The sequence below is a fragment of the Panthera uncia genome, chromosome A2 (genome assembly GCF_023721935.1).
Source record: "Panthera uncia isolate 11264 chromosome A2, Puncia_PCG_1.0, whole genome shotgun sequence".
NCBI lineage: Eukaryota > Metazoa > Chordata > Mammalia > Carnivora > Felidae > Panthera > Panthera uncia.
This window is the reverse complement of record NC_064816.1, coordinates 30,699,679-30,714,373: the sequence shown is the minus strand read 5'-3', so window position 1 is coordinate 30,714,373 and position 14,695 is coordinate 30,699,679. Positions and strand designations below refer to the sequence as shown.

The following is a 14,695-nucleotide window of genomic DNA, read 5'->3' as shown; positions in this document are numbered from 1 at the left end:
AGTATGCTTTTAGACAGCGTGGTCAGAGAAGGCCCGATAGCACGCTGAGCAAGACTTGAATGAAGTGAGAGAGTGAGCCATGTGGGCATCCATGTTGTACGGGGAAAGATAGCAGCAGTTACAAAGACCCTGAGTAGAGAGTGTTCTTGGCATGGTCAAGAAACATCCATAAGACCAGTTTGGCTGGAGTGCAATATGTGCTAGGAGATGGGTCAAGGAGGTCGCCAGTGGCCATATCACAGAGGGCCTCCCGGGCCAAGGTACAGACTTTGGACATTTTTCAAAGTTGGGAAGTCACTGGAGGAAATGGCATGATCTTTTATTTGTAGGTGTCATAGTTGCTGATACGTGGACCACAGACTAGGGCTGCAGGGAGGGATTCGACATTGTAAACAGGAGCCCAGCTGAAAAGCCATTGCGGTACTCCTGGCAGGGGAAGGTGACAGCAGAGACGGTGGGGAATGGATGGATTGGGGTATCTGTGACAACTGAGCTGACAGGGTGTCTCAGTGAGATGGCTGCAGGGTGGGAAGACAAGGGAGCAGACACGGATGATGCCAGAGTTTGGGGTCTGGGCAACCGAGTGAGCGCTGAGCCACTCACAGAAAACACACACTGATGGGTTTGTGCCTGCCAATGACCGACCCTTTCTCTTTCTGGGTGTTCGACGTAGTGCTCCGTGACATGTGGGCAAGGCAGGGCGACCCGGGAAGTGGTGTGTGTCAACTACAGTGACCACGTGATTGATCGGAGTGAGTGCGATCCAGACTACATCCCAGAAACCGACCAGGACTGTTCCACCTCACCATGCCCTCAGCGGACCCCAGACAGCGGTCTCGCTCAGCACCCCTTCCAAAGCGAGGATTTCCCCCCCAGAAGCGCGGGCCCCAGCCGCACCCATGTGCTTGGTGGAAACCAGTGGAGGACTGGCCCCTGGGGAGCAGTGAGTATTCCCTGAAGTCCTTCTCTACTTTGCTTTCTTCTCCTTCGCCCTTGCAGCTTTGGGGGCAGACAAACTAGAAACACCTCTGAAGCCCTTTTTTCTCACAAGGGCTTGGCCTTGTACATTCCCATTTGTTTTGGGTGAACCCTAACGGGTTCATCACAGTCCCTGAAAAGTTGTCCCCCGATAGTGCCTGCAGGCCACCTAGAAGCTGCCTTAACTGGGTGGAGGGGGGGGCGCGTATCACAGCTGGACAACAGCATCAGGTGGCTTCCTAGGAGGTACCGTGAGGGCCAGGATGATTGATCCCAGAGGCGGAGGCGGCAGGCAGCTCTTACCTGTAAGGAAATCAAAAGGACAGAGGAAGTTTTCTGATAAGGAGCTCTTAATGAAAGTGGTTTTCCTTCTTGCTGTTTTCTAGACGAGTGCAGTCTCAAAGTGGCGTGGTCCATGCATAATTTGTAGTAGTAGATCATTGTCCTGGACTGAGGGGAATCACTGGTCCAGATAATTCTGTGCTTAGGGGAGCAGTACCAGAATCTAATGGCGAGCAGCACAGGCTCCGAGTGAAGGTGCCTCTGTGTGAGCCAACGACCTGCACTTTCAGATTTTGAGATATTTAGCATGCCCCCTAGTCTCAAGGAGCCTCAGTTTCCTCCTTTGTAAAACAAAGTGAACAATTCCAGCTCTCCTGGGTGGTTGTAAGGAACACATGTGACGATAGAAATAAAGTGCTTTGCGCGCTGCCTGCCCCAGAGTGAGAATTTTCTCAGTATTCTTATCATTGCCCTTCACGTGATGAAGACCTTGAAAAATATTGAATTTTAGGTTTTTCACTAAATATTTTTCGCAAAGTAATTATATTGTGCAATACTGGGCATGTCTAATGGGACTGCAGGAGGGGTAAGAGAGCAAGGGACCCCGCATAGGTGTGGGAAGTCGGAAGATGTCTAGTAATCACCCCGGGGTCTTCGTTCTAATTGTTTACTCTCAGTTTCCTTCGCATACCACTAATTGTGTTTAATTATTTCTGAACTAAAACGCATTAGAAGGAAGCTGCGTGCTTCCCACTGTGGTTATGTTTCAGTAAGTGAGTTTTTCTTTCCTGTGACTACTGATGAGCCGTCAGCCATTTCCACCCAGTACAAGTATTGGATGTCCGCAGAACGTCTGCCATATTGCCCAGGACCTTCGCCATCTCATTCTCCTTGCTGGCTTACCCCTTCCAGGCTTCCTGGGCCTGGGTTAGAAGAGATTTGGGTTCAGAGAAGTTAACAGGTGATCACAGGAGGTAATCACTGAGTGTCCCGCAATTTTTCGGATTGGAAAATTTCCAAACTCATGTGCGTTCTAATGATAGCACTAGAACTCTTTCAAACAAAATTTTAAAGCTATTCTTACTTGCGACTACATTTGGAGATGATGCATTCTTTTAAAATTGAATGATTCTGCCCTTGGGCAGTGTTCCAAATTAGGGAGGATTAGGTAACCTTTTTGCAGCAATGGGCAATGCCTTTCTTTTCCTCATCGTGTTTTTGTTTGAGGACTTTCCCCCCCCCCTAAGTTAAGTGAGGCTGAAAATGGACAATGTGATTTTTTTGCAGCTCTAGCCTGACCTGCTTCCAGAAGGTTCATGTTTGCTTGGTGCAGTACACAAACCACGGGATTCTTCCTGCTTTCCATGGCAGGAAAGGCAGCAAAGAATCTTCAACACTAGAGAATGGGAATCTAATGTTTTCAGTGGATTCTGGAGTAAATACCTCAATTTCTAGTACATTCCTGTATAAACCTGGACCCTGTGTGAGGTTTGCCCCCTGTTACCAATTAGGGGTCTCTGGTTGTGAACAAAAGAAACTGACTCTTTCAAGTGAAAACAAGACCAACAAACAAAACTTTTCGTTTGGCCCCGGTAGAGGCAGAGACCAGAGCACCTTCAGGGATCTAGCCTCAGGGGTTGGCAAATCTTTTTGGCAAAGGACCAGATAGTAAATATCTTGTGTGAGGCGGACCATCTAGTCTTTGTCACAACTAATAAGCTCTGTCGTTGTAGCACAAAAGCAGGTGTAGACAATACATAAATGAGTGGGCATGCCTATGTTCCAATAAAACTTTATTTATAAAAGAGGGAGCAGGTCATATTTGGCCCTCATGCTGTGTCTTGCCAGCCCCTATCTAGATGGAACAGTAATTAGAGGGTAATTTTTGTAGGGAGTTTCTGTCTGAATAGATCCCTCTTAACGCTCATCTACCCTGCTTAGGATCTAAATTCTCAGGCAAGTCTCACTGGCCCTGCTTGTTTCACTTGCCCACTCAGTGATCAGGGAGGGGCATAGTATATTAATACATATTCTCCCCCAAGATGACATCCCTTGGGGGAAGAAAGGTTCATTAAAGGAGAATTGGGCTGCCAGATATAAGGGGAAGTGTGCTAGGCAAGTAAGAACAACAGATGACCACCACCTCCTACCCCTGCAGAGACCATTCCTTCTCATTTTGGCCAGTGTGGATGATAGGTACAGGGTTTTTTCAAAGAGATGTTTACCTAAGAAAATATGTCATCTTAAAAGTACAGGAAGATTGTTACCAAAAGAAGTCCAGAGTGAAATGCTGCAACATGGAAGAGAACTAAGAATCCCTGTTAATAAAAATAAACATTTTTTAAATGGCCATATTGAACCTGGAGAAAAATGATGTAGAGCCCTTTACTTGTCTATGGGATTATAAAGCCCCAGACAGGCCCTGGGTTCAGATGGTTCAAGACTGTGCTATGTAGTTCCTTGGCCCCAGCTGAGCACTGTCTCCATCTCTTTGGTCAGATTTTCAGTAGGAAACATCTTATTCGTCACTGGACAGCCACTGGAGTGGTTGGCCATAGGTCAGGTGACCAGCCTTGCTCCATTCAAGCATATTGGAGGCAGGGTAGCATGTGGTTTATAGAGCTGTTGTTTCCAGTAACGTTAATTGAACCAGGCTGAATATCCTGTGACTGCTGCTATGTGAGCTAACAGGGACACAAGTTATGGCACTGAACCCTCTCAAGGAGCTTACCACACTTCATTGAAGCAGTAATGTTCACAGGTGACAAAAGAATGAGACAAGATTGTATTTTCAAGGGAAGAACTCAGGGGCCAAAATATATATTACAAATGCACTTACAATATGGAAGTTCCTTCCTAACATTATATATTTTGGTTCCCAAACAAAGCCAATTAAAATAATGATTTTGTGTTTCCTGTTACGTCCTAAGCTGTTTAAAAATAGAAAACAGGGGTGGCTAGGTGGCTGAGTCAGTTGAGTGTCCAACTCTTGATTTAGGCTTAGGTCATGATCTCACAGTTTCATGAGTTTGAGCCCCACATTAGGCTCTGTGCTGACAGGATAGAGCCTGCTTGGGATTCTTCCTCTCTCTCTGCCCTTCCTCTGCTTGCTTGCTCTCTCTCACAATAAATAAAATAAACATTAAAAACATTAGTCATAGAAAACAAGTATTTTCAAGTTTAGAGTCATTATACCAGAATCCTCCGAGAATAGAAATGGCCTTTTTGTAAATCAAAAATTGCCTAAATTTTTTTTTAACGTTTATTTATTTTTGAGACAGAGACAGACAGAGCATGAACGGGGTAGTGTCAGAGAGAGAGGGAGACACAGAATCCGAAGCAGGCTCCAGGCTCTGAGCTGTCAGCACAGAGCCCGACGCCGGGCTCGAACTCACAAACTTGTGAGATCATGACCTGAGCCGAAGTTGGAGGCTCAACCGACTGAGCCACCCAGGCACCCCAAAAATTGCCTAATTTTTTTCTCAGGCAGAAGTCATAAATCTGTTTTCTGGCTCCACATTTTAAAATTATACCCTATGTATTTTAAAGTCACCCGTAATTTGTCTGAGATGGGCAGAGAAATTGAAATTCGGTCCAACAATAAGCCAAAAAATATATTCAGAGCTTTATTTGGAACAATCTGACCAGCAAGATGCATTGTTTGCACGTATTTTGAAATAACCCTGGTTTGAGCTAGGATTCGACAGAAAGCACAGATCAGCCATCAGAACCCAGAACAAATGGGGCACTGGGATAGCTCAGTTGGTGAAGCATCTGACTTCAGCTCAGACCAGGATCTCACCATTTGTGAGTCCAAGCCTCTCTTTGCCTCCAGCTCGGAGCCTAGAACCTACTTTGGATTCTGTGTTTCTGTCTCTCTGCCCTTACCCTGCTTGCTTGCTCTCTCTCTCTCTCTCTCTCAAAAATAAATAAAAATTAAAAAAAAAATTTTAAAAGAACCCAGAACTAACAAAAAAAAGTTGTCCAGTGCAGTTGGAAGCTTAATAATTCATGGGAATTGCGTTGCTTTGAGGACAAGTTGTTATTTTATAGGCAAACTGATTTTACAACTTAGGGGTCACAGTGAAGGATACTAGCAAACACATTGGTTTTCAAAAGATAAGGACATTATGGAAAGAACAAAAGCACTCAAGATGTAGATAAATAAGGGAACTATGAGAAGCTTGTGTGGGAAATTAGCTGCACTGCAAACATAATTCTGTGACAACCAAGAGAGGGAGCGTTAGAAAGTGCCCCTGAAGAGAGGCTTGTCAATGTGGAATCCAATTAAGGTCCTTGGGGAAGTAAAAAATAAATTAAAAAGCAAATCTTGCTGCCATCAGCCACTAAAGTCAAGGCTATTCTGAAGAGAGAGACGGGAACATTCCCTGCAAGGAAATGATGTCTTAGTGACGTTCCGTTACGCTTTGGGTAACCGAATGAATTAATACGGAAGTTGACTTTCAACAGTGGTGTCTCGTTAAGTATGTACTTTGACCTCTGTGTTGAAGTCAAATGTTGGTTCTAAAAGAGCATTTGGATTTTGAAAAGAAAAGAGTTTCTCAATAGGCTATGGTATCTGTTAACACCTCTGTACTTCTCAGAGCTGCAGAGAGGTTAAAAGAAGACAGTAAATGGAATTGCTTTGGAAGACATTATCACGCATGGGGCATCTTTTGAACACTTCGCGAGTGCCGAAAGTGTGCAAGGGAGAGGCCCTTTTTCTGCCCTCCAGGTTTTTATAAGGCATGCCTAGTAAACAACCCCACAGAGTGGAAGTTCTCATAACTGCTTTTTGACCATGGTGGGAAACTTGAGAACGGATTCTGTCACATTTGTCTCTGACTTTCCAACCAGCTGCTTTTCGGGTCCCTGAGATGTCGATCGAGGTAGGGATTAACCTGTTGACTGATGTCTGATGTGTTCAGTGTTCCAGTACCTGTGCTGGTGGGTCCCAGCGACGTGTCGTGGTATGTCAGGACGAAAATGGATACACTGCAAATGACTGCGTGGAGAGGATAAAACCCGATGAGCAAAGAGCCTGTGAATCTGGCCCTTGTCCTCAATGGGCTTATGGCAACTGGGGAGAGGTGAGAGTGAGCCATCCTTTTGCACCTCCTTTGGAAAGAACACAGAGTAATTTTGCCGACCAAACTGTGCTGTTGTTCACGATCTATGTTAAGGGAGAAGAATGAATTCTGGTGAGAGCTTCTGGATTGGGGATTAACCACGAGACCTGTCTTCATTCCAGACCATCTTAAAAGTACAGTCATGACCCATGAGAAACAGCTTAAACACATAGGAGAGGAAAATTAGGAAAGCATACAGATAAATGCTAGACTAGATTGTTTGTTAACCTCTGCTGATTAAAAATTGGACACTTTGAAGGTAATTGGACATATGTGTTAAATTGGTCCACGAAGACGTTGCCATCCCTTTCATAGTTTGGGGCTGTTTATAATTTACGCTTGTTCCCATGGCATAATCATTCTGGTGTTCCAAATCCTTGACGAAACCAGAATGAATAGGTGCTGTTATTCCTACCGGAGGTGATGCATTCTAATGGTGGACGGGAATAATTAGCTCTACGACCTCAAGTAAGAAAACTCTTCAGCTGTTACCTTTTAAGAGTAATGACCAATGAGGGGCAATAGAGTATCTGGAGCAGACAAAACTGGGTTCCGTTCCCGGTGCTGACTCTTTCAAGCTTTGTCGCCTGGGAAAATTATGTAACTTTACCAAATGTCTGTAGCCTTGTCTGTAAGCGGGAATAATCATGGCACCAACTCACGACCTATTGCATGAGATAGCGCACGACCAGTACCTAGCATATATAGTCTCCAAAGTTCGCTGCTATTGCAATCATCATCATTATCCTCATTACGACTACCCTTTATCATTAGGATGACCACCAGTATCAGATAGGGTTTTGAGCCACTCTTTTGTGGAGGGCTTACATGCTTATTGTTTCGTGTTTGATTGACCAAGAATGCATCCCTCTACTCTTGAATCCTCGGAGAGAGCGCATGCTTAAAGCTTGTGGAATTGCTCTGTCTTGACTGTCAACTTTATAAAATAAAACGTGGAGGTCAACGTCTTGCAGACCCCAGTGCCAAGAGGGGGAGAAAGACAAGTGAGAGGGATGGGCGTGTTAGTCCATGCTCCTGGCGAACCCAAATCACGTGTCCCCGGTTTCACATAACCCAGTAGTAATAGGCAGTCATAATGGAGCGTTCTGTTAACTTTTGTTGACGGTGCGCCATTCTGGAGGGCTTTGCCGAAAGGCAGGAAGGGGGAGTCAGGCTTTGAGACTCATGCGTTGTGGGTTTCCCAAAACTCCTCACAGAGTTCTGTCCTGTGGGGCTTGTGATTAAGCTTCTGTAATTGGACCAAAGCCAGGAGAGTACACGCATTCACTGGGATGCTTGCTGTCAGCGCAGACCAGATCATTCCAAATTCTGTGGGAGATCTGGCCTCGACACAGCAGGAAAGCCAGATGTCAGTGTTCCTGGATGTGAGCACAGCAGTGCCGTCCAAGAAACACAGCTCGTTCCTGCCTCAGAAGTCTGGGTCTCCCCCACCACATTGTTTATTCATCCTGGGGAAAATCATCATTATCCTGAGATGCGGAGATAGCGTAAAATATCTTAACGTCATAAAGGTCTGGGGAGGTTGGAGTCACATAATAGCCACAAGTTGGTAACAGCTTCTTACAAGCTGCCAGAAAATAAAACTGGCTCAGTCATTATTTCCTTTATTTGGTAGTGGGTGGTTTCGGGATTTTTATTGGTTTGATTTTTGCCTCTGTAGACCTCAAAGAAAAGGCTGTAATCTTATCCTAGTCACTTACTGTCGAATTGGCTCTGATCAAGTTAATTAACCTCTTTTAAGCTCCGTTGTCCCGTTTGTAAAATGGGGCAGATAATTATAGTCTCCTCCTGATGAGACAATGCCCACACCAGCGCTTAGTACAGGGGAAGGGAAGCACTCAAGAGACGATGCCTACCGTTAAGTCAGGGAACTCCAGTGTATCGTATATACTAATTTTGGTAACTCAGCTCGGTCCTGCCTAGAGACTTACCTTGCCCAGTGCCGTGATGGAATTTGGTTAAGAAATTGTTCTTAAGGGAAAGAAAGGAAAATTTGTCGCTGGCTGTTCAGACCGAGTGACCACAGCATCGTTTTCCCCTCTTGCAGTGCACGAAGCTATGCGGTGGGGGCTTGCGCACGAGACTGGTGGTCTGCCAGCGGCCCAGCGGTGAGCGGTTTCCAGATCTGAGCTGTGAAATCCTTGATAAGCCTCCAGATCGCGAGCAGTGTAACACACACGCTTGTCCGCAAGACGCTGCCTGGAATCACGGCCCTTGGAGTTCGGTACGGCCCTAACTCTTAATGTTCGTTAACCAAACTATTTGACTAACATGCCTGATTCCAAGGTGTTCTGGGTCGCACTCCTCTGCGACAGCCAGTGGTCTTGCTCACAAGGGCACCCCCGGGACTGTGCTATGGTCTGTGATTGTCCTCATACTGACAAACAGGAGAATTAATTTTTTTGTGGTATTGCCGAAGTGACTTTACAGAATACATGTACCTCATATTGGCCTGGGGCCAATGTCAAGAAGTAGCTTCCTTTTTGAGAAAAGCAAGACTGGATAGATAGATAGATAGATAGATAGATAGATTTTTTTTTTAAGAAATGAAATACGTTCATGTAGTTATTAAGCTCCAAAGTGATTTAAACAGACAACTCAATAGCAGACATTCTTTCCTTTCCTAAGCTACGAGAGTTTTGACTTTGTGGGGAAGATACCTGCGTATTGAGGCCAAACCAATTTTTTTTTTCTTCAATGACTGTAATTTGCCTCTGTATGACTCGGGTACGACTCTCGATGCAATCACCATAAAGCCTGTGCCCACAAAAAAAGACTGATATCATTCTGACAACGCAAAAGACCAGCGACAGTGGACTCCATGACTTGGTGCCTTTCAAGGCATCTGAAATGTTCCCTCCCTCTCCCCAAGACACAAAGCCCGTTTGAGGCGCTTTTTTGCATCAGTCCGAGGCTTCCCTTGCTATGGGCTCGCTGACATTGTGAGACAGGTTTTCCACTGTAAAAACTATGCAAACTTCTGGGGCGGCTCTTGGCAAACAGAAGGTCGGCTGGCTACGTCAAAACAATTCTTTGGTTGAGTTGTGTCATAATCTTTGGAGCCGTTAGGGCTGTTTCATGTAAATAGAGTAAACGTTTCTGTAAATACATTGATTGCACTGAATCGGAATTTAGTATTATATGAAGTCATATCCAGAAGCCTTTTTGGCTGCATAGGGTTCTGAGGGAAAGTCTTAACCATTCCTGAAACCAGATGAAGAACAGATTAACAGAAGTGAAATGTCTAATACCTGTCGATGCCTCTTAGAATCAGGGGTTTCAGGGTCTGAGATCATGTCTGCAGGTAGAACCTAGCCACATAAGCACTGTACTTAGTATGAAGTAGAAAGCCAGAAAACTTTAGAGTATCATCTCTACTGGTACTATTTAGCTGGGCTGCAAGGCTTTCCTTCAAGAGCTTAAGAAATGCCACTCCGAGTCAGATGTATCTTCACCCGAAGCATTTTGTCTGCAATACTGGCACCCTCCCAAAATGAACATTTTGAAAAAGATCAGAAATGGCTATAGAATGTCAGGAACATCCTCTGGCACTCCCAACTTCCCTAACTCACCTTTGACGTATTATTTTTCATGAAATTTCCCCTCTCGAGCCCATTATATTTTTACCTTGTTCGCTCAGCCAACAGCAACACCACCCCAGAGTTGTGTCTCAAAACCTCTAGCCCTCCAAAAAAGTTCTTTTTCTTTAATTTTGACCAAAAAAAAAAAAAAATCTCCTGACCTTCAGAGGTCAGGAGATATTTAATATATAATATATATAATGTATAGTAATATGATAATATATTATATACTGTATACATAGTATATGTGTATGGATACACATTATATACAATATATAATATATGTTATATTGGTTTCCACTGCTGTTCTCCTTGAATGCTTTCTAAATACACCTCAAATTTTTTTTACACAAGACCACCCCCCTCCCCCACAGATATTTTAAGAGTTCAGTGCTTAAATTTTAAACTATGATTTGCTACTTTAGCTGAAAATTTTAAGATTTTTATTGTAGTTACTCTTCTTAGGCCTGCACACGATTTTCTGAAACACAGAGAGAAAAAGAAAGAAGAGAGATTTCTAGTGCTGTGTCATTCACAGAAAAGAATACATGGATTTTTAAAATATTTTTGCTGCCTCTATGATTTTAGTGCTTCCTTTATAAAGTGATCATTGTTCAAGCATATATTTAAATGCCTCTACAATCTAGGAGCAAGGCCAGTTGTATAAGGCTTCTAGCTGTGATTTAAAAAAGAAAAAGTGAAATCAAAAGCATTCTATTTAAATAGATACGTTTGTAATATATTACTTAAATATATGTGTGTGAGGGCAGTCTTTGAGATTCTTACTGTAGGACTGTGATTTCACTTTCATGTCGATTTTCATGGATGCTTTGGTACAATTTCTGAGCAATTCTAAATTTAAGCATACCTCAGAGAATCGTGTTAATAGCCATAAAACCACTCCCATGGTGCTTCATCATTGTAACTGACAGTGAAATTAACAACAGCAAAAAGTATATTTGAGGTGCTAACATGTTGCTTTCAAGAGAAAGCACACTCCATTTATTAGAGACCAAGAGTAGCAATTAGTCCTTCAGTAGGATTGCTTTCTCTCCCCAGATTTTCACACACTGGCGATAGTGTCCAGAATCAGCTGCGGCCGTGTGGAGTAGGCCTTTTCCAAGGTCAAAATGGAGATAGCCTCATTCAATAGTTGTTACTAAGGAACAATACTTAGGAGAGAAAAGCCACATCATGTTAGCATGGCCTGCCAGTGTCTCTTAAAATGAAGCTTCGGTGAACGTAGGCTTAAGTACCCGTCTTAGACCCTTAGTTCTGTCTCCTGTCATTGCAGATTCGGAATCATGATTTTGAAAAACATCCTCCAAAAACTCAGCCTTTTCTGTCCTCTTTTAAATGTGCCCTTCCACTCTTACTTGGTAACGTTCTGATTTCTAAATCAGGTTCGCACCCTGCTAATTAATGCCTTCCAGTCTGCTCCTGCCGCTTGTGGGAGCGGGCTGAGGGGTTGAACGCACACGTCCCATGACTAGCGGATAAATTAGAAAGAGAGCTCTATACTGTCAAACCACAGCAGAAGGTAGTTTAAAAATCCGCAGCATTCTCCAGTCAGCAGATCCGTGGAGAGAGTTCAAGTAACAAAGGTTGCAGGTGATGTCAGCTCTCCCAGCTGGTCTTGTCACATTCCTTTCTGCGTTGCCCCATGTATCTGCTTGCTCATCATCTTGGACCCTGTGCTTCTCCTTAGGAGAAACTGCTTGTTTGGGTTTTTTCGTGACAAACCTAAAAGTGTTCTCTGAGCCTTGCTTTAGGTGCTCTGGAACAACGCTTGTCGACCCGAATAATGAGAATTTATGAGCTCATGAAGGAACTGTGCTTTTGTTTCTGCCTGGCCAACTTATGAATTTGTGTCTACCTCATTTTCATATTAAAGTTTGCAGCTTCCTTAGGTAGGAAGAGAAAATGTCTGACATCAGTATTTTATCACCTCGCTGCATCTATCTCTAGCAAAAATAAAGATTGTAAATATCACTACCAAACTTTCTGAATACGGTTTTATGCAGCCAAGCCTAGTATTGTCTGAATATTTTGAGCAGTACAGATTTCTATGTGTTTATATAATAAAGCATATTTATTTTTTCCATGTTATTTAATTTTATATACAATGTTTAAAAATCAGTGTTTATCAGCAGATTGTAAAGGCAAATAGGCTATGTGAATTAGAAATTCATGTGTATGTTTCTTTGGGTTTTAAAAAGATACATTCGAATTTTGTAAATCCCTTCCAACGTGTCCCATCCCTCTCCCCAGTGTCCCATCCCTCTCCCCAATCTGAGCGGCCAACTGGTAAACTCTATGTAATTGGATAGTTTAAAATGTGTATTTTAAAAGGATACTTAAAAAAGAATTCTGAATTGGAAATGATGCCTAGTGATATAAACAAAAATATATGAGGCTTAATATTTTGTTTTTTTTCTTTTCTAATACTGTTGTCCTGATTCTTTGAGTCTCAGCTATGAAATATGAATGTTCCATTTATTGAATTTGTAGATAATGATAAAATATACCCAGAAGACAAAACAAGCGATTAAAAGAAATGGTCCTGAACGTGTAAAAAGAGCTAGGTACAGGAAAACACTAACCTAATGTGCATAAATTTGATCACACTTTATTCTTTGTGTTCAGATAACTATAAAAGACTTGAGCATTTGTCAATTTTGTTATTGGTTCACCTGCAATACATTTCAGAAGGAATTTCTTTCTTATTAAATAAAGAAAATATGATCAAAATAATCTTGGAAGTTTTAAGAGAGCCTGCGGTTTTCAAAAAATTATGCATCATAAAGATGATCCCTGATACCTATTGGTTCCACATCCCCTGAGTCTCCTTTTTACGTGTAATTTAGTATGGTAACTGAGAGTTAAAAGGACCAAAATCAGATGTATGTGAGTTTGGGGTTTCTGTAAGGTGCCAAATAAGGAACTTCTCCAAAGCAGATGATGATAGCTAACTTTTCCTGAGTATTTTCTGTGTACCAAGCCAAGTTAAGCAAATATACGTCATATTTATCCCCCATGTTACCCCAGGAGGGTGGTGTTTTTATGAATCCATTTGAGTACCTGATCACCTACTATAGTGTTAAGACTTCACTAACAGTATACTGACTATACTAATCCTGCCTAGTCCAACAGAAATAGCCCGTATTCAGAATGAGTTTTTTAAACTCCCACTTATATTCAATAAAAGAGATGCCTAAAAGTCAGACTCCATCAACCTCCACGTTATTTAGCTAATAGCAACATCATCCATTTGACTCCAGCAACAGAATAATCCACATTTATTCCGATTATTGGTAAATTCCCATCACCAGCACTTGTAAACACTTCAGCTGGTTATGTTTCAGGAATGGCAGAACATCTCTCTTTCATTTTAAAGTTATCACATTAGCCAGATTAGGAGGACAGTATAAAGATTTTGGTCATCAGGAATGTCACATTAAATGCATATGCATTTTTTTATAAAGAAAAAGATTTTTCACTAATGAGGACACATCTTAAATACACTGCTGGTGCCTTTAAAAAAATTAAGAAACACATTATTTGGCTCTATCCATACGAAGTAGTGAAAAATAAGGCTTTTTTAAACAAAACATTGTAACATATGAAATTACAAAATACCCGAATTCAGTGTAGATTAAGACTCAATAACCCACTCATCTCAGATGTGTTCAAAACAAGCAAAACACTGGCCTGCATCTAGCTCGTTGGAGATAAAAGTTAACTAGCTTTTTCTCCCCCCATTGTTGACAGCTGATATGTCCTGATAGCTTGACAGATTTCTATTTTTACAGTTTTAAAAAGTCCGAAGATGGGGGAGACAGGGGTAGGAGAGTTATTAGACCATGAGGAGGAGTGTAGGTCCTTTTACTGACTCACGTCAGCGAGTTGTCCTTCTGGAACAGAAAGGAATGAAAACTTTGGAATGTACAGTGGGAGCGAGAGATTGAGTCCATGTCTAATTGTTTAGGAGGGAATCCTGATTAGTAAAGGCAGTTGAGGTAGATTGATTTTACGAAGAGGGAGTAAACAGTTCTAGGTCATTCCTTGCAAAAGGGGAGGGGGAGGCGGGTCACCATTTATTTTTCAGCGAATACTTTTTTATGTGCCTGCTGTGAGCCAGGCACTGTTCTAGGTGCTAAGGATACAGCAGTGAACAAGTTGGAGCTATTCTAGCGGAGAAAGAAAAATGTGTTGTTAAACGAATCAAACCAATTATACGTGTAATTAAAGAACTGACATTTTTTTTCCTGGCAGCCTTGTTACAACCATCAATATAAAAATACCGATTGCTCTTACTGTGTGTGTGTGTCTGTGTGTATTGTGTAATTGTACATTAGCACACAGCTGCTAATGATCTTTGGTCATTAAATAAAAATTATCCATCCTACTTTCCTTTTAAATGTACAATTACACAATCATTTTCAGTGATAAACGCTCCCTGGCTGATGACACAGAACCTTTAAAAACCTCTTATCAGAGAGTGTTCTTCTATTTATTTATTTATTTATTTATTTTTTAACGTTTATTTATTTTTGAGACAGAGAGAGACAGAGCATGAACGGGGGAGGGTCAGAGAGAGAGAGACACAGAATCTGAAACAGGCTCCAGGCTCTGAGCTGTCAGCACAGAGCCGACGCAGGGCTTGAACTCACTGACCGTGAGATCATGACCTGAGCCGAAGTT

General features: G+C 42.4%; 1 protein-coding gene across 1 annotated transcript in view; it reads left to right on the top strand.

Annotated features, from left to right (window-relative positions):
* Positions 1–14,695, top strand: part of ADAMTS9 (ADAM metallopeptidase with thrombospondin type 1 motif 9) — a 162,852-nt gene that overhangs the window by 83,065 nt on the left and 65,092 nt on the right. The window contains exons 26-28 of the mRNA XM_049642677.1: positions 674–943; positions 6,189–6,350; positions 8,458–8,634. Of these exons, the coding sequence (XP_049498634.1) occupies positions 674–943; positions 6,189–6,350; positions 8,458–8,634 (609 nt within the window). The remainder of the gene's footprint in view (positions 1–673; positions 944–6,188; positions 6,351–8,457; positions 8,635–14,695) is intronic.